Source organism: Arvicanthis niloticus, chromosome 6 (genome assembly GCF_011762505.2).
Source record: "Arvicanthis niloticus isolate mArvNil1 chromosome 6, mArvNil1.pat.X, whole genome shotgun sequence".
Classification (NCBI taxonomy): domain Eukaryota; kingdom Metazoa; phylum Chordata; class Mammalia; order Rodentia; family Muridae; genus Arvicanthis; species Arvicanthis niloticus.
Window position 1 is genome coordinate 83,718,718 of NC_047663.1, and position 26,332 is coordinate 83,745,049.

The window sequence follows — 26,332 nt, forward strand, 5'->3', positions numbered from 1 at the left end:
AATCACACACTGCTGAGGTGCTGCCTTTCAATTTCTCTTCCCTCACAATCTGTTACTTTGTCCCTTTCTATCAAAACCTTGAGAATACCTCTGGCACAGTCTGGTTCTTTGGTTTCACCAACCCTAGGACCAGGCAGTACAATGTGGGTTGGTTTTGGGGGGTAGGGGGAACTAAATTATCCCTTGCTTTGGAGCCTGTAACACAGCAGGTACCTAGGGATTGCTGGCCAGCCTTGAGATTCCCTGGGAATGTGCCCTCCCCCCTTGCCCAGCATCTGATTCATTTAAGACAGAGTGAAAGAAAAACCACATTGTATGCAGGAGAATAGCTGGGGAAGGAATAAGAAGAAACCAACGAGTTGGCTTCAAAAATATTGTTTCTCAGCTGCCAAAATTACCCATTAATTAGAAGTACAGAGCTGGTTTCAAAAGTGGGCCACCAAAAGGACTCACTGGGTAGATCAGGGGTTTCTCCTGAATTTGAGGGGTCTTTCAGACTTGAACAGATGACTTTTTTTGGTCTAGAGTCTAGAGTATACATTCACAATGGGGGTAGTATCACCTCCAACAGTGAAAAATGCTTCAGAAGTGGGCAGAAACAACTCAGCTCTCAAATGTAAAACATGTATGTGATACGTCATACAGTATTTTAAAAAAATGAAGAAGAAATCAAAAGGTTTGAATCTGGTAGAAGAGACAGAACTTCCGAGGGAGTTCAAGGAAGTGACTTCAAAGATGTACTATCAATGGCCACACTTTCTGCCACTTCCTGCTTCCGCTCCTATTGTCCCCTTTGCCGGCGTAACTTTATACCAGATCAGCCAAGAGTGAAGCAGCCAAGAGAGCTGCAATGTTTGTTTTGTCCCTCTTTTTTGATCTACTAACTCAACTGAGTTTCCCATCTAGTGTTTGCCAGCTAAGTTACTGAGTACTTACCCACGACTGCTGAGTTCTTTGCCATGCCTACCCCTTTCTGAACGTTGTGTTGACATTGTGAGGTGGAGACTGTTAGCACGCTGTGGATAGACAAACGAACAGTCAGAGGACAGAGCAGCTGAGCCCCGAACCCCACTGACCACCTCGGATCATGCCATATTTTGATCACCTGCTTTGTCCCCAGGTAGGAGCAACAGCCACAGGGTTTCTTTTCCATGAAGTCCCACTATTCAATCAGGTATATGGGTACCAGGGAACCATTCTCACCTGTTGGTAAAGTCATCCCCGGCAAGAGTGTGCCGTTGTGGATTGAGGATAACGCCCCCATGACCTTAACCAGTGTGCTCCAGGCTAAAGAGTGCACCAAGTAACTTCAGAGTCTACAACTGACCGGCTGTCACTCCACGTTGGCACAATTGGCCAACTCCCCTAAATTCAAGTTGACTTTTCTATCAGAGTTCACATTTCTACCAACTTTTCATTAAATTAATTATTCAAAACAATTCAGAGTTAGCGTTCTCGCGGCAACTGTAACTCTGCCGTGACTAGATTAAGGCGTAAATTGAACAGCATGTTTTGCAATAAAGTTAATTTTATATTCACCAGAGAACTGAGTTATAGTTGCTGTGGGAACCATCATTTTGAATCTCTTGACTTTGGTGCATTGAAATTCTCTGCCACAGCACTGCACACAGGAGCATATTTTGCATGGACGTTTAATTTGCTTCAGATCGTGGCCTGGCTACCCTGAACTTGGAAATCCTGTCAGAAACTAACATCACAACCTTGTGATTTTTTTTCCCCAGTCTCCAGTCTCCTTCCTTTTCCTGGTACCTATGACACTACACAGAGAACTAGCCAGGGAGCCAAAATGATCGCCTGCCTTATCTTGAAATTGCCTGCTTGGGGGAGGTGACTTTCTCTTTCAAAGCACCAAGTCTCTGGGCAATGTCAACTAAAGCAGGCAATGTCATTGCATTTATGTGCAGCCAGGATTCTCATCCAAGGGTATTTTTGGATCCGTGCTGTATTATTCAGTACACATGGGGTGACCTCTGAAAGCTCCAAGTCCTTGCATTGCATGTGCCATTAATCATGCAGGCATGCACAGCCATATATCAGAACTTATTGGCGCTCGGGAAAAGCTAAGCAACTTTTCCCACAACCACATAAAACGCAGGCATCTCTAAATCAAGAAGCATTGCAGAGCCTCCCTAAAAGGTACGTTCAGCAGAACTGTAATAGAATACAGGCTTGGTCCTGGTGGTGAGGGATCGGAAGCAGGTGCCAAGGCAGAGGCAGAGGCCTGTTGTGGGGTGGGGGAAGCAAAGGAAGCAAGGTCTGAATAGTTAGAGACGCAAGCATCTCGTCTACAGGGATTATTGATTTTTGTAGCTTTATTGGAGAGATCAGTCATGCTTTCTGCCTCCTGAGGATCGCTCCACTGCAGTCTGGGAGTATATATGTGTGGCAGCTCCGCAGGTCAGCAGCTGAGGAGCAGCTCCCATCACCCGTTCAATTATCCATTTAGCTAGAATGTGACTTAGCAGAAACAGACTGCTGTTTTGCATGTGAAAATGTATTTGAAAAGAGGGAATTTAGTTCCTCAGTAAACGAGAAGATTTCAAAGAGGGAACTTGCCTTTCTGGGGCGGTGGGGTGTACTCATTATACGAAACTGAAGAATCGCACCTAACAATAGCATATGCCAGATTGTGGGAATTCTGAAGACCATTCTCTACTCTCTTGGGAAACAAAAGCCTCCTTACTCCCTCATCCTGCAGCCCCCTTGCGTGTGCGCTTCCTGCTCAGAATTATTGCAAAGCTTGTACACAAACATCCTGCAGTGAGCAGTGCCCCTCCCCCATAATCCTTTAGATGATGCTAAATGCTGAGTTGGGGGAAAGACGCAGTCACAGAATTCAAGTCTCAGAATCAACTTCAGCTGGCCTGGGTCACTGGAAGGGTGAATGACAGATGAGTCTAGATTGATGACTAAGGTGGGTGTGGGAAACACTGTGCTATTCAGAGGAGGGCAAAGGGGACTAAAGAAGAGGAAGAAAGATGGAAGTGGTTTTTTAGTGCTTCTCTGCCCAGGCAAGGTGTACTGCAAGACAAGGTACCCTCTCTTATGAATTGAGTGTTCTCAGGATTCGGAGGGATTGATATAAGTAAGGAAGGCTTGATGTATTAATGAATAAATATAGGTAGCAATAGATAGATGGATGGATAGATAGATAGATAGATAGATGAATGGATAAGATAGACAGATGATAGATAGATAGATAGATAGATAGATAGATAGATAGATAGATAGAGTTAGAATGATATAGAGAGAGGTAGGTAGATTAAATCAATATAGATGATTAATATATATAATCATATAGAGAGGTACATAGATATAGATGATAGGTGTATAGAATGATAGAGATAGATATGATAAATATATAGAATGATAGATAGATAGATAGATAGATAGATAGATACATACATACATACATACGTATGTACGTACATACGTACATACATACATGCATGCATACATACTAGATAGGATGAGTCAATCAAGCTAGCTTTAAAGGATAAGCAGAACACCAAAAAATTTAAAAATCAACAATGATAACACAAAGTTTTCTGGGAATGATCCAAAGATACCCAAGAAGAGGCAGATGAAGCTAGTTGAATTAGAATAGTCTCTGGTCTAAAGTCACTCCATTAAGAATGTCACTAGAGCTGTTGGAAGTGCGACTGTCCTTCCTGACCCTACAGAGCCTCTGTGACCCTGTTGTTCTGTCCTTCTGCAGTCCCTCCTATCTTGCTGTTTTGAAGCAAGATACTCCCATGTTGTATTCATCCTTTGTCACCAGGTGCCAATTCCCAGCTGGGGATGTGATATGCTTACATCATCGGGGCACATTTGTGTCTCCAAAGATCTTTCTTCCCAGAGGATAGGGCAAGAAAATCTACAAGCATCTATCTGTAAGAAGCTATGGCAGAGTCACAACTGTTACTAACCAAGCCATGGCTTACCCAGTCAGCTCCATGACCTCTTTATGGCCTACCTTCTAAAATTTCCTGTCAACCACCTAGTACAAAGGACAATCTTACACTTCTGCTTAGCTTCCCCTTGATGACAACACCACACAGACACACACACACACATACACGACAGCTACCTTCTTTTCAGAATAAAACCAGTATGTTTAGAATAAACTGTAAAGCTGTGCCCTCCACTGACTCTGCTCTGGCGAACTGGACATTTGCTATCTCTGATACCCACGCATTTTTCTACCTCAGGGCCTTTGTTCCTTCCAATGTCTTCTGCTTGAACTACTCTTCTCCCAAACAGTTGTAACGCTGGTTTTCTCCTGCACTCGACATTCTTCATTCATATGTCACCTTGTCCACAGGACTTTTCCTGACCCATTGATAAAAAAAGAAAAATAGCTCACAAAATATTTGTTGAATGCACTCATGGATCTGCTGCAAAATCAGCATACTGTCAGCACTCAATAACCATGAAAGTAGGCTGGTATTTCTCCCTCAGAAGTCCTGTTCCTTTGGTTCCCACATGAGAGTCTCATCAGGGGCTATAAACAGAGCAAGAGGCAAAACCATATCACCATGAAGCCACTTCCGCTGCAGGATCTTTCTAGCGCACAGCCTGGCTCTCAGCTTCAGTGACTCCATCTGTCCATGTCCACAGATGAACCCTCTCCTCATACCCTCATACTTACCCAAATTTGCATCTAACCCCAAAATGGCAATTTATTTATTCCACAGTGAAGAAGCCTTCCAGTTCCAGTATCTTCTCTCCCTAAAGGGAACTCTACACGGGTAATGAAGTTTAAAATCAGAAGTTTACTTAGAAAGCAAGGAATCAAAGAAAAAATATCATTACTCCTCCCTTTCCATAGAGACCTTGTTTCATGACCCCAGAGAGTATCAAAGTGCCCTTGAAAGATGACATATTGTTTGCATATAACCTTCACTACACGTCTACATACTTTAAACCGTCTCAGGGTTATTCATCATACCTAATACACATAAATGCGCTATTGAAAGTTGTAGACCATATTGTTTAAGGAATAATGGAAAGAAAAATTTAAACATGTTTGGTAAAAGTGCGAAATGTTCAAGACAAGATTGGTTGAATCTGAGATACAGAACCCACAGACTCAACTGATGACATGATAGGATAAAGCCATCCTCTCCCCCCTGGAAACCTACCAAGCTAGAGAGGAACAAAGTATACTGGTCTAAGTTCAATCTCTCTTCTACCATTTGGAGGGCGGATGCCCCCACTAACTCAAATTGATTAACTCCAGAAAGCTTCAGCTATTTCGGCTGCATGTATGTAATGATATGTATTTCCTATGGCCCTTGCCATGGCTTGGTGAGGTATATAGGCTATAGATTATTGAGCTAGCACTCCTAAGTGACAGACACCATTGCTTCCCTCCCCTACCCTTCATGGGGCAGGGTGTATTTCAGAATGGACCTGAGTCTCTCTTTACCCTTCAGTGACACCACCTCATCCTGGTTGTGATGAGATCCTGAGTTGTGGGTGAGATTAAGAGCTATTCCTCATGTGACGTCCATCATGGGGACATTTTACTCAGGAAAGTCTCCAGGAAGTTACTTCACTTTTCTTGTTTCTTTCCAAGTCTTTACAAGTGCTTCCGTAGCTCTGTTGACTAAGTCCATCCTTTTTGTCTGGTTGTGTTTTTCTGCTTTTGAAACAATATCTTACTGGGTAGCTCAGGCTAGCCTCAAACTTGAGACCCTCTTGCCTTGGCCTTTGGAATCCTGGAATTACATCTGTATGTCTACCCACCCAATTCTGTTCCTATTTTAAGTAATAGGATATGCCCCCTCCTCAGCACCAATCCATGTGCTGATGAAAGACTTTCCTGAAGCACGTAGACTCTGCTGTCCCTGTTGGAGAATCACTCAGGTGATAAAAAAAACCAATGGTAACAGCATCTATACAGGAGATTTACCACAGGCCATAGTCTCTTGTTAAACCTTAACAGCTCAAAGGCATCAGTACTTTGCAAGCTTTGGTTTTGTATGGCACGAAGGGCTTATGCACTTGGCTTAAAGGTCATGTAACCAAAGGTAGAGCTGAGATTCAAACTTGCCCAGTTCAGACACAGACCCTAAGTTTAGCTGAGCGCACCTCAAAGACTCCATACCTGCAGATGCAACCTAACTGCAACCTGGGAAGAAAAGTGTATCAAAGTTGTATACAGATGCCTTTCTTTTCTTCCTTTCTTTCTTTGTTTCTTTGTCTCTTTGTTTCTTTCTTTCTTTTTGTCATTACTCCCTAATACCAAGCAGCAACAACCAATACAGCATTGACATTAACATTGTCTTAGGTATACGCCATATAGAGATATAGGATATTCATGAGGATTCTGTAGGCTACATATAAATACTATGCTGTACCATTTCATATACCGGCCGTTGAGCAGTTGAAGATTGCTGGTGTCTGAGGCAGGCCCTAAAACCAAACCTTGGTAGATGTTGAGGGATGAATGGCTTGTATTGTCCCAGGCTATCCTGATGTTTTAGCCCCAACAGGCATATCCCGTGCAACAGGTGACATATTCTATAACTCTGACCTCTTCCTTGTCTCTGGAGTCCTTTATCCCTTTAGTCAACTTCTGCCTTCTCGATGACTGGTCAACACCCCTGTCCTCACTTGCTCCCCCAGCCCACCTTCCTCAATCCCCCAATCTCACTTCCTGACCTCAGCCATGACTCCAGATTACCTGGGACTCCTGGTTCTTCTGAGATGCACTTCAGTGCCCAAGTGTGGCCATTCCTGGGCAAACTGGGATGGCTGCTCAGCCTAATGAAGAACAGGTCTGAGGAGCCTGTCCAGAGCCTGAAGTCAGACTCTTGGCTCTCCAACTGTCTGCCTCTGCTACTCTGGCCATATTACTTAGCTTCTCCATGCCTCTACTTTCTCATGTGTACAATGGGAGCAACAGTAGTAGCTACACCAAGATTTACTATAACCACACTGGCTGACCTCATGTATGAGAAGTGCCTAGGATTGTTGCTCCCATGACTTGGTATCATAGCCATGGTGTAGAATACGTCCTAAGATCTAGATTTTCAGTCCAGGAGTAGATTCTTTGCCTGGCCCTTTTAACATCTCTAAGAACCAGACATTTCATATTTTCTTACGTTTCTTGAAACTGTGCTGGATACAGTTACAAAAATGGCAATTGATTGTTGGCCTGATTTTACATTCGTTTGAAGAGAGCCATCAACCCTCCAGGAGTAAGAAGTCCGTGCCCGCAGGCCTCCTAGGTGTTATTTGTATTTTTATGACCCTCCTGTGGCTATCAGGAGACTCAGTGGGTGTAGAATTGGATGGTTAAAAATAACAAATAAGAAATCAAAGGCATGCCTGGCCCTATTTCCATACCGGTAGGTACCACATTCATTATTTGCTGGACAGCCGTGGGAATGAGCGGCACAAGTTAAAACAACTTGATCATCCTCCAAGAAGGAAATTAAAGCTCTGGGCCCTCTTCTCATCGTCATCCCTGCTTTTGTGTGACACTTGTCACCCTCTTAATCTACCTTCGTGCCTCCTCTTCTCCCTCTCTGGGTGCTCCAGTCTGTCTCTTTCAGTCGGGAGCTGTCTGCATCTTACAGGTTTTGAGGCAGAACTCCATACTGGTGCGCCAGACACTGCCCCTGCCACAGCCTGGATTTGGACCCCGTGCAGCAAGCAGCTGCTGCTTCTGCTGGGGAAAGGATAGTCCTTCCAGCCCTTGGGGCGTGGCCTGCGGGAGACTTTTCCTCTTACCTGGATGCTGAATCAAGGGCATGATAAAACAGCAAAGAAGCACAGCCCAGGTTTCTTTTTTCTCTTTTCTTTGTTTTTTCATGAATTCATCCAACAAATATCTTTATGCTAACCACTAGAGTGAGCACTGGGAATCCAGCCATAAACAACAGAGCCAAAGTCTCTCACTCGGGAGGCGTTGAAGAGCTCAGGAAGGAGGTCATTAAACCACTGGTTCTTAGCCTTCATTGTCTAGTGGAATATCCTAGAGAGTTATAGAGAAGAAAAAAGAAAGGGCTGGGAGTGTAGCTTGGTGGTGGAGGATTACTTAATGTGAGCAAGGCCCTAGGTTCAATTCCAGTACTAAAGGAAGAAAGAAAAATAGGGGCCGGGGAGGTGGCGCAGAGGAGAATTCTCATGCTGCTCTGCATTTGGGGTTCAAACGTGAGGACAAGAGTTCAAATCCATGGCAGCCACATAAATGACCCGCCTGCAAACTCAGGGCTTGGGAGACAAAAGCAGAGGATCTTTCCCTTGGAGCAAGCTACTTAGCTAGACAAACAGAATCAGTGAGCCATATTTAGTGAGCAACCATATGCCTCGATATACAAAATGAGGGGTGACCAATAAGGATACCTCACGCCATCCTTTGGCCTTCACGGTTGTATAAGTGCATACACCCTTGCATTCGTCAGCACATGCATGATGCTCCCTCGAACATGTGAACACAAGCACACACATCCATATACTCAACCTTATACCTATGCATGCAAGAAGGAGAGAGTATTATGGAGGGGAAGTTGGTTGCTATGGAGGGCTGAGCAGGAAGTCAGGAAAACCCACCCCCTGGCAGGATGGTCCTATTGAGCCAAAACACATGACATTGCTAAAGTAGATAGCGTGGCCTTCGTCTAGGGAGAGAGGCTTTGAAGAAGCCCCAGAGAAGGATCCATATTCCAGAGGCCTAGAGAGCAGCGTGGTAGAGCCCACAGAGCAGAAGTGTAATGAGAAGAGACCATTCCAACTGCAGATAATGCAGGCCTTTGAGGTCCAGTTTGGGTCTCAGGACTTAATCCCAAAGTGACGCTCACGGGGCAGGCACTGGAGGCATGGGAGGGCTTGTTGTAAGAGATGGTAGCCAGCCTTCCCAGAGGGTGACTCAGCACAGGAATGAAATCCAAGCACAAGCTTTTCTTGCTGAAGCTGATCCTGTAAGTGTCGAGGACTGTATAACCCTACAGTAGAAGCTATTCTTCTCGTTCAGAGAGAAGCTTCTGGATCAGTAGTGAAGCTCCTGTACAATGGTCAGCAGAGTCTTGTCACAAATTAGTGTGTGCTTTGGCAACATTGGCATGTGGGCTCCAAGTCCAGGACCAGCACCCAGCATCCTCCTTTGATGGATAAAGTGGAATCACAGGCTTGTATAGAACCCAGGCAGCTAGAGATACTGACTCTCCCGAAGTCACTCAATAACTGACCATGGATTCCTGCTCAGAAAGAGCTTCCTCCATTCCCACTATTGCCTACCTTCTTAGTTTCCTCCTCAGTAACTTTCTACTTGAAGATAATTGTAATGTATTAAGAACCTGAGACTCCAGCACAATTAGATGCGCATCCTTTTGCCTTTTTTTCCCCAAATGGGAAAGGATCCTCTTCACTTTTTTCAAGTTCATCACTTTTTCCTCGGCCACAGCTGAGCTTGCCGCACGCCTTTTCCCACACAGACAGAAATGCTGCTGATGGTGACAGTCCAGGTGCACCCAGACACGCGCAGCAGACAGCTGAATCCAAATTCCTATCATCTCGCAGCTGATCGGCTGTTTCTGTGGCCGCTGGCATGGAGGGGAACAATTTCTGCCTTCTGAGCAAAAGCTACTTCCTGCTCCTCAGTAGACCGTGTCAAGGATGCTAGCTCTCCCTGTGCCTCACGCGGCACTGTACCTGCTCCCACCTCTGCCAGACCCTCAAAGATGTACAGATGCTGCGGAAACAGAGAGAAACATCTGCCTCTCGGTTTTCCATGTGTGCTGGCACAGCAGGGACAGCTGTTCAATTGCCTGCTCATGTCTGTTCCACTGTGTACCTAGAAATGGGATCCCCACACAGCTCCCACCTGACACGTGGGTGAGCAAGAAGAACCTCGCTGTTGACCAGGGACTAGGAAGTTCTTTGTCAAGCAGTCTTCTAAAAGCAGTTTCAGACTATGACCCAGAGCACTCAAGTGTTACCACTGCTTTTTAGTATAAGTGGTAACTGAACCACTAATCAGAATCCCCCAACTCCTCGATATCCTCAGCTAGAAAGAGGTCCAGAATGGAATGGCAGATTCTTATTAAGCATCTCCCCTCTATGTGCTGCTAAATCCAGTGATGTGCAGTGCCAAGAAAACAGTAACATCTCAACAGTTTTCAGGGACAAAGGGGGTGTTGTCCCTAGTTTAGTTAGCATGAAAAGCACAGTTCTTGGGGCTGGTTAAATGGCTCAGTCAGTAAAGCACTTGCTGAGAAGAAAGTTGGACTTGAGTTCTGATCCAGTGCACCCATGTGAATAAGCCAGGCAACACACTGAACATCTATAACCCTGGCAATGGGGAGAGGAGACGCAGACAAGAGGATCTCTGAGCTTTGCTGGTCAGCCAGTCTAGTCAGAGAAGTGAGTTCCAGGTTCAATGAGAGACCCTGTGTCTAAGCATAGCCTGGAGAATAACTGGGGAAGAGGACAGGCCATATCAACCATGGCTTCCACACAGGTACACACACACATGCACACACACAGACACACTGAAAAGTTGATAACTTAAAAGTGAACCTCTTCTCAAAAGAAAAGGTGCATGTATTACACTTGAGCCCCCGCCTTTGAGCCTGTCATTTTTGTGGATTTTTCTTCTTCACCCAGCTTCATGTGCCGTCACTGAGTTTCTAGACCAGTGGTCATAGGAATGAGAACACCCAAGGTTGTAACAAAAACACACACTGAGAACACTAGAGAAAATTCTAATAAAAAAAAAAAACCAACCTTGAATTAGTACAAGTTCTCTGGGTTTCCTGACCAGTGAGTGGGGCGAAGTGGCTTGTGTTCGGGGGCTGTCCTTAAAGAGCCCCCCAGTAATTAGAGTTCCAGCAGCAACAATTGTATCAACACTCAACAATATGCATTCTACCCTTTGGGCACTGGTGATGCCCCCAACCCTGCTAAAACCTTCCTCTTGCTTATTTTATTTCACACAACTGCTGTCTATCCAGAGTAAGTATTGTCATCGTCTAAAGTAAGTTATTCCATTAACAGACATTTATTGCTTGGCATGTGCCAACTCTCCTTCTAGATCTTGAAGCTATATCAGGGGACAAGAGGAGACAGAATATTGCCCTTGAAGATGTTATTCTGTAGAGAGAAACAGTACATAACATTAATTGGGGTGGGGGGGGAGGCAGAGTTTTACAAGCAGGCTGGGCTCAAAGAGGTCTAAGATCGTGTGCATAGAAAGAGGCAGATCTGATTTCAATTCCAGACCTTTCTGCCTCCAAACAAAGTTATGGTTTCCCCTCAGCTGAGAAAAAAAAAAAGACACTTTTCTTGGGGTTTATAGCAGGATGTAATGGTCCTCTACTGGTCTCTTGAACTGAGCAGGCAGATGCTATTTCTGAGGCTTGTTTTGTAATTCGTGTTCACGTGTAGCCAGTCTGTGTTCTCTCTTACCTTTCCTGCATTGTGGTGCATCTTCTCTGCTGGGCTTACTAGAGAATGTTAAAAGCCCACTCGTCCCTCCTTACCTCCCAAACAGTATTAGCCACTTACGTCTACCTGTAAATTGCCACACAGTGCAGAACATGTCTTAATGCTGTTTTAGGCAAGTGTTTTTATAATTAGAGCTGTCTTCAAGCCCACTTACTCTCCCCTTTCTTTTCTGGGCCCTAGACATTATTTTGCTCATGCCTAACTTTTGTTTAAGTCAAAAAGCCTGCCTAGCTGGTAGCTCTGTCAACAAGACCTTTCTCTGCTTCTTATTCCCCCACTCCCGCTCCCCCCCCCCCCAGCGATTAGTATTTATATGAAAGAAGTCTTGGAAAGTACTGTATTTCTTCTACCAGCCATGCTGATTTCCTTCATTCATTCCTGGCCATGCTTGACATCATTCACACACACACACACACACACACACACACACACACACACACACCAACTGTCCAATGAGTAATGGTAAATAAGTCAGACATGGTCCCTCACATGACAGGTGAACAACCCAACAGGAATGTCCAGCACAGCTGTTTAATCAAGCACTGAGAAGTTCTAGGAACACCATTCAAATTGTAGTTAGTGACAGAGGCCGCAGGATACAACTTCCAAAGACAGACTCTTGGGATACAGCTGGGCTATATCCAACTGTAGCATTTTGTCTTAGCTCAGTTAGGAGGTAAACTCAGCCGTGGTGATTAGAGCTAGCTACGAGAGATTGGAGGAGCCCTGGGAGGGGAGGATGAGTCCAAAGCTCCCGCCTCAGGAATGGATGAGTTCAGGTGTCACTCGTGGACCAAAGAAACAGTTTAGAGAGAACAAAAAGAAAGAGGTTGGATTCTTCTGACTAGGAGTTGCCCATGAGCGAACAGGCAGTGAGAGCAGGGGTCCAGGGCTGGAGCTGGAAGGACTGGAGTTAAAACTCAGGCTTCGTATAGCTTTGGTTTGTGTAGATAACTGCACGCATCTAATTGAGTTGGAAATAGGACATGAGATGACAAAAACAGCCATGTTGCTGATGTCCTTGCAAGCTTTTCCTGAGAAGGATATATCCCTCTGCCTTCTTCTGGCTATTGGAGGAGATGGAGATGGACAGATGGAAATGAATCCTATTCATTCAACGCCCTCATTGTTAGTCTAAGACCGGGCCAGGCTCTGTGAACTCACAATCAACAACCACAGCTGAGATCTAACGAAGCCAGGGTTTTCAGTCTCAGTACTGTTGGCATTTGAACCTGTTCCATTCTTGGAAGGTGGAGTTAGGATCCTGTGCCTTTAGGATGTGGAATGGCATCCCTGGCCTCTACCCATGAGATGACAAGTGTCATTCATTACCCCTAAAGATGACAATTAAAAATATCTCCAGACATTGCCAGACATCTCCCCCCCCCCCCCAGAGAAAGGGAGGGAAATCTTTTATAAATCTTTTGTTAAGAGCCACTGGTCCAGGTTCATGATGGAACCTGAAGGCCCCAGGCAGCCATCAGCTCTTTTTAGCTAAGGAAATAAGCATCCAAACAGGGGTGCCTTCCAGGAGCCTAAACCAGTCATTTAGAGGTAAGCACTTGAGAAAATCCAAGAGCCAGGCTGAAACTCAGAAGACTGCGATTTCTTGGATGCCCAAGTATGAGCCCATAAGCCAATTCCAACCTCAGTTATAGCAGCCTCTTCAGAGAAGAGCTGCCACCTGATGCCCATTTACCCTCCAGACTAATTACTTCCTAGGTTTTGTTTTTCCTTAAGCAGCAGCTGGCTTTGCACTTTGCAAACACAAAGAGTCACCTCCTCAGAAGGCCACCAGCAGAATGAACTTGCGCTAGGGCTAGCTTGGGGTTGCCTAGCAACGCCACGCACCTACCAAGGCTGCTTTCTTCCTCTTCAAGCTAAAAGCAAAGTCCTGTCCATTAATTCCCAGCTGCCCCGAAACTTCTCAGAGATTTGCGAGCTCCCGCTGTTCGTGTTTTCATCTTCCTCATAGGATGTGGCGAAAACTCGCTACTCTGCCCTGTTTACCTCACTTCAGTTGGTCAGAATGAAAAGAGTAGGGGGGAGGCCTCATTCCTTAGAAGAGCATACATATTTTGAGCACATATCTCTGACTGACATGCTGGGGCTCTTGGCAAATTTAAATTTTATGTGGTGGACGTGGGTTTCCTACACAATGAGCCTTCCGTTGAGACTCTGGGCGTGATTTCAGTGAGACAGGAGGCCTCAAAGTAGCTAAATAGCAAAGCACGCATACCAGAAACCGTGCTGAGTAGACGTTCAGAGGTCTGTCATTTAGGGCATCCTCTGTGATCTCTTCCCCCACACTCTGCTGGTGGTAACTGTAAGGCAGAAGGTGGTTGCAGATTGACCGGCTGCGATCTCTTTTTTTCCCTGAGAACTCATCCAATGTCTCTCAGGCTTTTCCTCCTGAGTTCCATTTTGCTCCCACAGACATGTTTGTGGCACATCTCTGGAAGTGAGGAAGGCTTCCCTTGGAGCACTGTCTCAGGATGTGAGCAAGAGAGACATCAGTGGTTCCCCAGACAGGGCCACAGACACCTCATTGGTAAGGAAAGGTGCCAAATCCTGAGCTGGACTTTGTAAGGAGAGGCATGGAGACCAGGATGTGTGTGTGTGTGTGTGTGTGTGTGTGTGTGTGTGTGTGTGTGTGTAACACTGCTAGAATTAGCACCAAACCAGCCGCCCTGCTCCAGGCTCCTTGTTTCCACCTCAGCACAGCTGCCTCCCAGAGACTACCCCCAGAGAATGTCCCTGTTGGCATATTCTTCATTCTGATCCTAATCTGCGCAGGATGGGAGGGAGCAAGCAGAGACATTTTCTAAAGCAGTCAAACTCAATTGTGGATCCGCTGACCTTTCTCCTTAGGAGGGGTCCTTTAAACTCACACTACAGACACATGCGCAAATTAGGTTTCTCCACACCCACATGAGGGGTGCTTGAGGGGAGAGAGGCAGGATGCCCGGTGAATGCCAGGGAGAGATGCACACCTTGATTCACAGGAAGGTTCCAGGTCAGTTACCACTGTCGTTAGAAAGCTCTCGGATCCCAGTCAGGCCTGCATTGGTGGAGTATAAAACAGATTCGGAAATGGAAGAGGCCACAGAAGGAGCGAGAATTTTCAGGATGCATAGATAGTTACTTACAGGGACCATTAAATTAATGGTCATTGGAGTATATTTAAATGAAGCAAGGAAATACACCTCCAACTGCACAACTCTATAATTTTCCCAAATGTCATTGCGGTGTACGTTCACAACAGGTAAATTTTACCGTATGTAGATTATGCCTCAATAAAACTGCTCCAAGAAAGAAAAATGGAATGGAAATTAAATAAAGATTCTTCCCAGCAAGTAGGTCTTATGAGTGTGGGCACATACCCCAGATCATCTGCTTCTCTGTTTCACAAAGGGCCAGGGTGGCTCAGCTGTCAACATTTCTCTCTTCTGTTCACTCAGCTCCCATTGTCCAAGCTCAGGGTGTGGAAGTCTATGCTACAGTTGCTGTAGCTGCTGTAGACACTAGAGTATTCAAAAATTAAATAGGCTGCTTACTTCACAACAGAGGAAGGGGCATAAGTAAAGGAAGAAAAGAAAGCCATAAAACAAGAACTGCCCAGACTTCACTGCCCTTCTCCCTGTAGACACAGATATGGCCTCTGTCCACGTCCCCAGTTCATGGCACCCAGCACCTACTCCTTCCCTGGCCTTTAAAATCCTGCTCTAATTTTAAATCTACCATAAATAGGTGGTGATAAGCATCCAACATTTTGGAGTGTCCCTTAAAGCTATTACGAGGATAAGAAAATAGCCCAGCAGAGCTGTCCAGCTCTTTCTTGGTCACAAGGAGCTCTTAAAAAAAATCATATGTAAATCTAGTTTTAAAATTCTACAAGATGGAAGGCATTTTGACTCTGGGCTGGTAGGAAATTTTTTTCCCTCTTATATTCAGAAGTCATAGAAAGAGAAAGAAAGAAAAAAGAAAGAAAGAGAGAGAGAGAAAGAAAGAAAGGTAAAAAATGAAGAAGGGAGAGAGGAGAAAGGGAGGGAGTGAGAGAAGAGAAATGAAGGGATGGGGAAGAAGAAAAAGAAAGAAAGAAAGAAAGAAAGGGAGGAAGGGAGGGTAGATAAGGTGGGCAGCCTCAAGATAGCAAACATCCTGAGCCACTGGCTGGAAATCACAGCCTAGCTAGTCCATTTGTCAGGTCAGCACGGGTGCAGTTGTCTGGGATGTGCACTGAACTCCCTCCCCACTTTGGCAAGATTGCTTTGACCCCTGCACCCAGGTCAGTTATCACTGGGAACCCCCTGCATCTGTACCCCAACTCCGTCTTGCACCTGCATGCGTGGCCTGCTTCCCTCCCAACTCTGGACAGCAGGTATGGGCCCCACTGTGAGGCTGGCCCAGTGGCTGCTCGGCAGGCTTGCTCCCCTTCTGCATGGCTCCCCTGCTTCCCCAGCGCGGCCTCACGTCCCTCCTTCTCATTCTCTCCATTTCTCCAACCAGATGGCTGCCCTGATTTGTGCAACGGTAACGGGAGATGCACACTGGGTCAGAACAGCTGGCAGTGTGTCTGCCAGACCGGCTGGAGAGGGCCCGGATGCAACGTTGCCATGGAAACCTCCTGCGCTGATAACAAGGATAATGAGGGAGGTGAGCAAGCGTCTTCTAATTCCCATCCCTTTAAGAACAGTGTTGTATGTGCTTGCGTCATGAGTCACTCTCTGCTGAAAGATCTCCTCCACACTATTGTCCAGGGTTGTAATGCTTCCTCTGAAGTGAATACAGTAAAGAACACACATCCATGGGCCGGGAAGACACTTGAAGACACAGGCTGAATAGTCACTGAGATTTGGTATTGGCTTTGGATCCTCAAGCACCCATCATCCCAGAGAGGTTCTGGCTATTACCTTCAGGGTGAATGGTCCTGACAGACCTTTCAGGGTGGCCAGTCATGGTCAATGAAAATGGTGGTGACTCACCCAGCACTGGAATGTCATGAGCCATGTGTCCCTTCATCCTTATGGACCTCTGAGATGTCACTTTGCAGATGAGGGAACCAAGGCCTGAGGCGCAGTTCCATTACTTCTAAAGACAATGTAGTATGAAGCCAGGACCCAAACCCAGCTCTGGAACCAAAGTATGTGATCTAATCTGTGGTCACCTAGCTACAGCCTGTGAGTCAAATATAATTAGTGAGAGAAATGAAAAAATTTTTAGTATGTTTCTAATGCCTGAGAAATAATCTAAAGATTTCATCATATGGAAAGGTACATAAGTCTACGGCCATACCACTCTGAATGTGCCCGATCATGAGCTCTCGGAAGCTAAGCAGGGTGGGGCCTGGCTAGTACTTGGGATGGGAGACCACCTGGAAATACAGGTGCTGCAGGCTTTAAAAAAAAAAAAAGGAAAGGTACATAAATTTCAAATTTCAATGTGTTCACTGGTTTTTTTCTACTTTATTGATGCATAATTGATATCTAAAAGGCTGTACATATTTGATATGCACCTGTTGGTGAATTGAATGTACATATATACATTCACGAAAACATCACTATGACCAAAACCATGAGCCTAGCCATCACCACTCAGAGTTCCTTCCACTATATGTATTCTTATTTCTTATAGGCATGGTTGCCATCTGCCCTTTTAGCAAGTTTTGTCTTTTTTTTCCCCAGAGCTGAGGACCGAACCCAGGGCCTAGCTAGGCAAGAGCTCTACCACTGAGCTAAATCCCCAAACCCAGCAAGTTTTAAGAACACAGTACAGTACCTTTAGCTATCAACACGATGCTTACAGTTTAGCAGACCTCACAAACAGATTTACGTTGCATCATGAAGCTCTGAATCCTATAACTGATACCTTCCTCTGTATTGAAAGATGGGAGTGTTCACTTGTTTATATTTTTAGTTTTTTAATATGTCATTGTGTGTGTGTGTGTGTGTGTGTGTGTGTGTGTGTGTAGGAGAACATGTGTACCACAGCATACATGTGGAGCTCAGTAGACAACTTGCAGGAGTCAGTTTTCTCCTTCCATCTTATGGATCCCAAGATCAAATTCAGGCCACCTGCCTTGGAGGCAGTGTCGTTACCCACTGAGCCATCTCGTCTGCTCTTGGTTATATTTTCTGTACGACTGTACCTTGTATTTAACCCTAACCACAGAGCTAAGTGGCCATAAACACAGTAAGGGATAACACAGCTATCAGGCCTCAAACATTCACTCTGGACACTTGTCAAGATAGGTGGGCGAACCTCTCTTCTGCCATCCAAGCTCTGACGGGGCTCAAACCCTACTTAATGTTTGAGATTGCACGTGTGCAGGTAGGATGGCTGAAGAACCATCCTAACCGCTGTTTTGAACATCTGTGCTCATTGTCCTGGAGCATGTTCCTGTGTAATGATAGGACTCCGAAGAGAAGCTGTGTGCGGATCATGTGCTCTCTTAAGTTCAAATACTTCATACTGTCCATAATATCAGTGTAGACTCATAGCCCACCCTCATCAAAATGACTCACAGGTCAGAGTTCACGTCAATTTAAAGTTGTCTCAGGGGTTAAAGATCTGCAAGTACGCCCCCACCGCGACAGTCATAGAGTATGATGTATCACCATCTGGCATCAAAGTCACCTCTGCTTCATGGCCCCTCGAGTCAGCCTCAAGTATTCAAAGATGCAACCTGGTGAGAAACAAATGAGAGTATTAGACATTCTATTTCTCCCTTTTCTTCATCCTGTTAGTGGCCATCTCTCAAATTCCATAACGATGGCCTTTGTGTATGTAGATAATTTGAGAACAAACAGGCATATTTACACTGATACAAGTTTGTGGTCATAGAATTTCATAAGCCAGAGGTGCTGTGGCACTGTCCTTTATTCATTTCGTTCTCCTAAAACAAAGCCAGAATAGAAGACACTCCGTTTCATTTTTTTTTAGCAAGGTGAGGCATAACAGCATGCAGCATTTATTTTTGAGAGTCAGAATCCAATGACTTTTTGCTTCTGTCTCCCTGGTGATTTCACTGAGTGCCACGGTTGCTCACAGATCAGTTCCTTCTGCCTCCAAAAAGGAGCCGCTTCCCTGACCCCCTTCCCGGTTTGGGGTGTCAGCACCTGAAAGCATAGCAAATTGTTGGAGTGTGGCATGCAAAAAAAGAGAGAGAGAGAGAGAGAGAGAGAGAGAGAGAGAGAGAGAGAGAGAGAGAGAAATGATTCTGGGAGATAAGAGTCCTCAACAAGTATACCATCTACCTCCCGTCAGCCTCGCCTGGATCCTGGCTCCCAACCTGAGGCAGCTGATCTCCAAGCTGGAGGTTTTGCCTCATGGGCCCAACACGGGATCCCTTGTAAAGGCAGAGACCCAACACAGGAAAGGCTAGGACAAAAGCGAATGAGACTGTGATTATGCTAAAGATAATAATGGCCTTCTTATGGGGACTATTAAAGCAACCTCCCAAGAAAGTAATTAGCCACCAAGAAGAAAGTCTCTGCACCGTGTTTATAAAAAGAAACTCCCAGTTAGTTCAGAGTTGCTTATGTCAGGTGAGAGAGGTAGACACTGCTTCTCTCTCACCTGGCGTAAGCAATTCACAATTAAGTGAGTTCTTTTTTTGGAGGAGATGCCTCGGCACAGGGTATTCTTTCTGTGGTTAATTACTTCCCTAGGAGGTGTGCTAAGCACTTTGTTGTTTATTGATAAATATTAAAGTTCCTCTCATCAATCCCAGACCCAGGGGCAGCAAGCTCACCTATCTCTCTCTGCATGTCTTCTGGGGGGTGGTTGCCCCTAGATATCCTACCTCTGGAGTACCCGGTTCAGTCCAGTATTTGGAATCCTCCGAAAGGGCTGTATGCTTTAGAAACCTGGCACTGGGTCAGAGAGGCATCCAAGCAGAACATGAATGCCAGCCCGGGGAGCAGCTGCAAAGAACACACTTGTCATAAATCTCCTGAACGGAGAAGATAATAGAGCATTCTTCCAAAGGGAACTGGAAAAGGCCAGTTCTTCCCCATCTCCAGACATCTGAGAAGAAGAAAAAAAAAAAAAAAAAACCCTCAATTTTAAGCGATGTTTTTTCTTTTTTCTTTTTCTTTTAATTCTAAACTAAGATAGTTATAAACACAAACACAGATAGAAACATTTGAAGTTCTTTACTGACTTCATTAACTGGAGTTGAATTGAAGCCCTTGTACTTTCTGTCTATTCCCTAGTAGTTCTGAAAGAACCTAAAGGATTTGATTAAACCCTGGAGACTGAGGCCTGACCCCATCGCTGAGTTTCAGAACTCATGGGTCTCTGACAGGGTACAAGACTTTGAATGTCTGGAAAATTTCCAGATGCCTTAGATGTAGATTTTCTTTGAGATCCATAGTCCTAAAACATTCATTTTATATAATGCCTTAATTTCTCTTTCTATGCACCTAGAAAGGGACCAGATAAAACTGCTTCTTTTAAAGACCTGAGGAAATTTGTCACACAAATATTTTTTCAGTATTCTGCGATATTTAGCTGAGAAACCCTGTCAGGAAAGGCCACCTTAAAGTGTGTCCACAAAAACATACATGACACCCAGCATACTCTGAATTCTCATCACAGTCCAGAACACTCACCAGCCATGTGACTTCTCACATGACCTCAGAAAGCAATGGCTGATTCAGAAGGGACAAGCTTTGTATGTCATTGTCTCTGCAAAGAAAAGAAAAGGAAAGGAAAGGAAAGGAAAGGAAAGGAAAGGAAAGGAGAAAGAAAGAGAGAGAGAGAGAGAGAGAGAGAGAGAGAGAGAGAGAGAGAGAAAGAAGAGGACAGATAGAGAGGAGAAGGGAGGGATGGGGAAGGAAGAGAAGGGGAGGGACGAGGGGAGAAGAGAGGAAAGGAAAGTAGAAGAGAGGAGAGGAGAGGAGAGGAGAGGAGAGGAGAGGAGAGGAGAGGAGAGGAGAGGAGAGGAAGAGGAAGAGGAGACCTTTCACAGACCAGCTGGCCAGAGACTGTCTTTTTAAAAGTGAGAGAACTTCACTTGAACCCCTCACCCCAATTTGGAAAAGGAGAGACTCAAAGAAATATTTTTGCTTACAGGAGACAAATACCAGCTCATTAAAGTCTGAGAATACACACAACATGTGTGCCAAGTGACAGGCGGATAATATTTAATTATCACCACCAAGACAGAGGTGCGAGCTCTAGTTCATCACAGCCAGGGGTAGGAGAGAGAGCTCGTGTAGATTTCCTCTCAAAGTGGGAATGGCAGGGTGAGGAGGCATCGTTAGACCGTCTGGCCTGGAGAGCCTGTACTCACTCTTTGGAGACCCCTTTGTCACCCAGGACTTAGAAGCAGGATATCAAGCTTCAGTGTGCTAAATGCCCAAAGTCCATCATTTCCAGCCTGCATGGTAGTCTGCCTGAAGCTCCCGCAGGATAGATCAGGTTCCCTATCAAGTTGGTGTACAGGGTGACAGTAGGGTCCTGAACAGGCAGGGCCATGACCGCATCAGCCCACAGCTAGAGGGGCAGAAGGATGCTCTTCCTAAGCTAAACTCATCCTGTTAACTTGCATCCCTGCCCTCATGGCTGCACGGGACTGCCATCTCTCCTTTGTTCTTTCTCAGCACAGCATAGAATGGCACCCTGCTCTTCCTTCTTCCCTTCTGTGGTGTCTGCACCCATGACACTGTGGCCTCATAGTGCAGCAGCCTCTGATTTTCAGAGTTAGCCTTGGGTATCTCAGCTCAGCATGTTACTTCCGAAAGTCTCAGTTTTCTTGTCTATAAAAATGGGTGTGATTATGTCAACTCCGTGAGCTAGTGTGAAGTTCAAGTGAGCAAACGTATATGTCCCGAATTTTACAGATCCGTGGCTTGTAGAATGCATAAGTTGGCTGGTAGCCTTAATTGTGTTACTGTTAATGTGACTGTCTAGAATGGAGACAATTGTCCAAATAGAATCCAACCAATGACATTCCCAGTGCAAGAAAGCTGTGAAGAATCTAACCTGTCTCATTTAACTTTAGTGCCATAGAGCCCCATGGGGACCTTGAAAGTCAAATTTCTTGGTCCCCACCTTCTGAGTCTCATTTAAGTCAGGTTTTCAATGCTAGTCTATATGCTTACCAAGCACCCCAGAGAGTGTTCCAGAAACCACCTTTGAGGAAAACATTTTTAAATGATGCTTTCCCCTAGGGTTGCTAGCAGAGCCCTGTGTCAGAGTACCTATGCCCCATATCACTACCCACTTCAATTCCCAGAACATGTGAGGAGTTACATGAGGAGAAAGGAATAGTATGTAAGGAAGAAACAAATAATTAAAAGGATACAAATGGTTTCCGGTTTAGTTATTAAGTAGCTGGAATGTGGTAAACTTTTCATCCCATCTTGTTTTTACTATAGCAGATTCATTTTTACATTTCCCGTATGTGTGTAGCATACACTTTACCGATCTTCCTCTCTGTCCCCTTCCTGGGCTCCAAATATACACTCCACACCCACCACTTCGACCAACTATATTTTAAAAGTATTCTCCATTGCTAGCTGGGAAGGTGAGTGGTGTTTGTTTCAGAGTTTAGAAACTCTTTAACTCTATGTCAAAAAAGAGTGCTTCTATCTGTCCATCCATCCACCCATCCTTCCACACATATGCCTTAGAATTCATCCATCCACCTACCCCTCTACTCATCCATCTCTCCAGATGTCCAACCTCTATTAACTTATTCATTCGTGGTTTAACAAGCATTTTGAGAGTCTACCAAGTATTCAACGACAGAAGCTGGCTTTTTGGAAAAATGTTGGAACAATCGTGGCATATGTTCCAAAGAGCTCTCTGGCCAGCTGAGGAGACAGGAAACACAAAGGTTGATATTATTTTGATTATCAGTGCATGAGCAGTGACACAGGAAGAGTATGTTGGTAGGAGCAAAGTAAAAAGACTGCCATGGAACGTGACCTTAACAGGATGAGAGAAATTACATCTCAAAGTTAAGCCAAGTTTTCATCCTGCCTCCAGGGGGTATCCTCAAAGCCACAGAGCAGAATGAGCCATGGAAGGGCTCTTCAGTCTACCATCAACGTCTTCATTTCCCTTTATAAATTAAACACCACTTCAGTTCCCCTTCAGGACGGTGTTTCCTACTCTGCCTCCACTGGCAAGCTCTGGCTCCCTGTTTTGCTCAGAGGAGGCTGCCTTGGGTTAAGAGATGTGGATGCTGGCCTGAGCTATGGGCAAGCCATCCAAGGCACTCTAGCCAGGTCTAAATGAGGAGACATAACACTGGACTGTGTCCAGAGCACTTGAAACAGATGAAATCTTCCCCATGCCCACAGCTCCTTCACCTCCTTCCCATCCCTTCACCATCCAAATGGGTTTTATTTGATTCAAGAATATGATTTGGACATTTATCTTACTTGTTAATTAATACCTCACCTTGCCTGTGCCTTTAGCAGAGCCAAGCTAGGGACTTGAGAGACTCTGGAAGACACGGTTGTTAAATCTAAAGAGTTGAGTTTCTTCATCCTGTGAGAGACGATGTTTGGCGAACCCATGGCAAAATGCCTTGATTAATGTGTGCACATATGTTAATGAATCAGTCAGGTGGGAGTTGGTTTCAAAGTGTAACTTGGTCCTATTAATTGGGTTGAATGAAGAGTTTCCTCAAATTCCAAAGGCCTTCTGCTAATTGTATCTGGAGCCATATGCAAGGTCCCAGTTTCCTCCCAGATGGGAGAGCCATCCTTCTAATGCTTGGGAAGAGAACTTGGCCTGCAGGTCTCTAACAGCTGGCTGGGCACTAGGTCTCTCTTCTTTAGGAGAAAACAGAGCAAGCCCAGATGAGATGGTAGGGGAGCACACAGCAACAGGTGTCTGATATCTCTCCACATATGTCCACTGAAGTACAATCTCTGAAAGCATGGCAATGTTATACTAGATAAGCCACTGGCGGGAAACAGCAGATTGAGATTTCCTGATGTTTAACTCATACAATCACTAAGTGTGCCAGCACTGGGCTTGGGCCTCCTATGTACCAAGATAAGAATGGACACTGAGTGGCTGGGTCTCTGCACTTCTAGTCCTATCTCATGATTCTTGATCCTCTGACCCAGTAAGTAGGGGACACTTTTATTATAAATCAGATCCACAGGGCCCTCAGAGATTTCTCACACGATTAGAATCAAAGCAAATGTTTGCTTTGTCCTGCCTAGAGGGCCTCTTCTGTGTCTCCTGTTTGTCTTCTGACTATCCTTCCCCTATCCTTCCTAGAAGCTTTACCTCAGCCTCACTGGTCACCCTTCTGATCCCCACACCAGCTGTACAGCAAGGTCTTTGCTGGCTTGGGGCCTAAAGTCTCCAAGCCAGGATCTGTTTGCAATGGATTTCCTCTTATCCTTCAGTTCTTGTTTCAGATACCCTTTGCCCTCCTCTTTCATCTCCCCATTTAATGTTCTCCTAGCATGAATGCCATACTCCTAGCTTTACCAATGTAGATCTTTCCAGTTGTACTGTTTTATCTTGCAGCCTGTACGTTCTGAGTCTCTTTTACCACATTACATCCGTCTTTCACTGTCTTCTAGGGACTAGTTTTATTCACTCTGCGGCTATCAAAATAAGAAGATGCTTAAGTCCTTTACATGAATTAGTGTAGCGTTTGCATCTAACCTGCATGTATCTTCCCGTGTGTTTAAATCATTCATCTCTAGATCACCGATAATACCTGTTATCATGCGATGCTAGATACATAATTGCTATACTGTATTATCTACAGAATGACACAAAAGAATACTGTGTACCAGTTCAGTACAGAAGATATTCTTTCCTCTGCATGCGTCTTATTCATTTTTGGTTGAATGCATGAATGGAAAGTCTAAAGTGGGGAAGGGTGACTGTATTTCTATTTTACAGAAACAAACATGGGGACTGGAGAAAATAAGACTCAAAATAGGCCTTTCAGCCAGCTTCCAGGGTGTAAAACTTTCATCTTCAAAGCCATTGTCCCACTCCTTCTAAAACTCTCACAATGGATGTTTCCAGAGAGGAACAAACCAAGGGCAGAACTTGTATTAGAACCCAGAGGAAATAAAATAAACACTTCAAAGATAAAACTTCCCCCACTGAAACCCTTTTCCTAGTGAAATGGATTTGACCATCAATTTTTTTTAAGGCATTTAAATTAAAGTTCATGCGTTTACCCAGCATAGCACCTTCAGTCTTCCCTAATCAAGTCTTCCGTACTTTAAATGGTTATTAAGTGTCTCTTAAGAGATTAAGCTTTTTTTTTCCACCTGATTAGATGACAAATCCAATATTCATCATAAAATTGCAATGAAGACGCCTAATCTGTAAAATGCTAATCAAGGGGCTGGACAGATGCTTAGGGGTTAAGAGTGCTTGCTGCTCCTGCAAAAGCCCAGCACCCAAGTTGGGAGGCTCACAACCACCCGAACTCCAAAGGCAGGGACTCCAACACCCTCTTCTGGCCTCCGCAGGCACTGCACCATGTCCACCTTTGTATACATACTTTTTTTTTCCCCTTAGATAATTTTTTTTAATGTTAGTCATTTCAATCACTAGATATTTATTTTAGGGAATTAAAGGATTAAAACAGATTGAACTAGTGGTCGGAGGGCAACATTTATGTCACTGAGTTGGTTTCTGGTAGTTTTGTCTCAGCCAGAGGCTCTTCCGGATTACAGCACATGCTTTCCTTTTCTCTACGACCACTGCCTGATTCCTAGTGTGACACCCCAGCACCATTTTTATTAGTTCTGTCTCCTCCAGGGTCTAGGTCCAGAGCAGCAGTTTCCTATCGGGGAAGACGTTGCTCTCCAGGAAATCTCTAGTAATGTCTGGAAGCATTTCTTAAGTGATGATGGACAGGAAATGCTCCTAGGTGAAGGCTAGGATGCTGCTAGCCATCCTTGTGTGTAGGAAAGCTGCCCACAGTAAGGAGTAACCAGGCCCAGTATGGAAATACTAGTGAGGCTGAGAAACATCCTCTCCAGAAGCACAGGTGCTTAGGAAAGCCACTTAGTCCCAAAATAGAAAGCCTTTTGCCCTGATGTCAAAGGATATGATGCCCAAGGTCTGAGAGGCATTAAACACTTCCCTGATTCAGACATGTCCTGAGACTTCACCAACATGGCCCAAATTACATGACATTAGCCATGACCATACTTTGAAAGAGAAGTATGGCAGCTTGCTCAGGGTCCCAGGGTCACAACATAGCCCTGTCAGGATCCAGAACACGGGTCAAGAGCCCTGCTCAGGTTGAAGGCCACTCTGGCACCTGAACACTAGGTCCATTATCAGAGCAGGACAGATCCAACGGCTGCTGCAGCCCTCAGCCCCACAGAAATGCGAGTTCCAGACGTGCTGAAAACCACCGTCAGCATCAGCTCTTTCCCCCAGCTAGGGATTTGGAATGCACTTTTTTCCCATAAAGTGCTTATGCACTGGAATGCCAGGGGCGAGCGGGGGAAACTGGAACAGTTGGACTCTAAATAGCGAGGCGTTCTCTGCAGCGCAGCAAGAGCAGCTGCCCAAGGCCTGTGCTCTTTTCTTTGGTTTTCCATCTTCTCAGCCAAGAGCTCTGGGGGATTGGAGAGAGGCCAGGATGGTGGTGGCCAAATGTGAATCCAAAGACAATGGCAAGGTTTCCCCAGCCCTCTCTGCTCCAAGCCTCTCTTTCTCCGTATTCACATCAAACAGCAAATCTTTATAGGGCAATTCTCTTACTCCCCTTCTTCTTAAGGACTGTCATTATAAATCTGTCCCTCACTGCCCTACCCCCACATGCAGCTTTCTGACATTCTGAGGTCACACACACTACAGGATATCCATCCATAGAATCCTGGGATATTTTCTCCAT

The 26,332-nt window shown here is 45.1% G+C and overlaps 1 protein-coding gene and 1 pseudogene across 11 annotated transcripts in view; both read left to right on the top strand.

Moving 5' to 3' along the window:
* The window catches only part of Tenm2 (teneurin transmembrane protein 2), a 1,226,193-nt gene that overhangs the window by 1,111,017 nt on the left and 88,844 nt on the right, over positions 1 to 26,332 (top strand). For all 11 annotated transcript variants that reach the window (XM_034506847.2, XM_076937038.1, XM_034506844.2 and 8 more), the window contains one exon: positions 15,988 to 16,134. In XM_034506847.2, coding sequence (XP_034362738.1) covers positions 15,988 to 16,134 — 147 coding nt within the window. The remainder of the gene's footprint in view (positions 1 to 15,987; positions 16,135 to 26,332) is intronic.
* On the top strand, positions 16,760 to 16,876 carry LOC117712246 (5S ribosomal RNA; annotated as a pseudogene).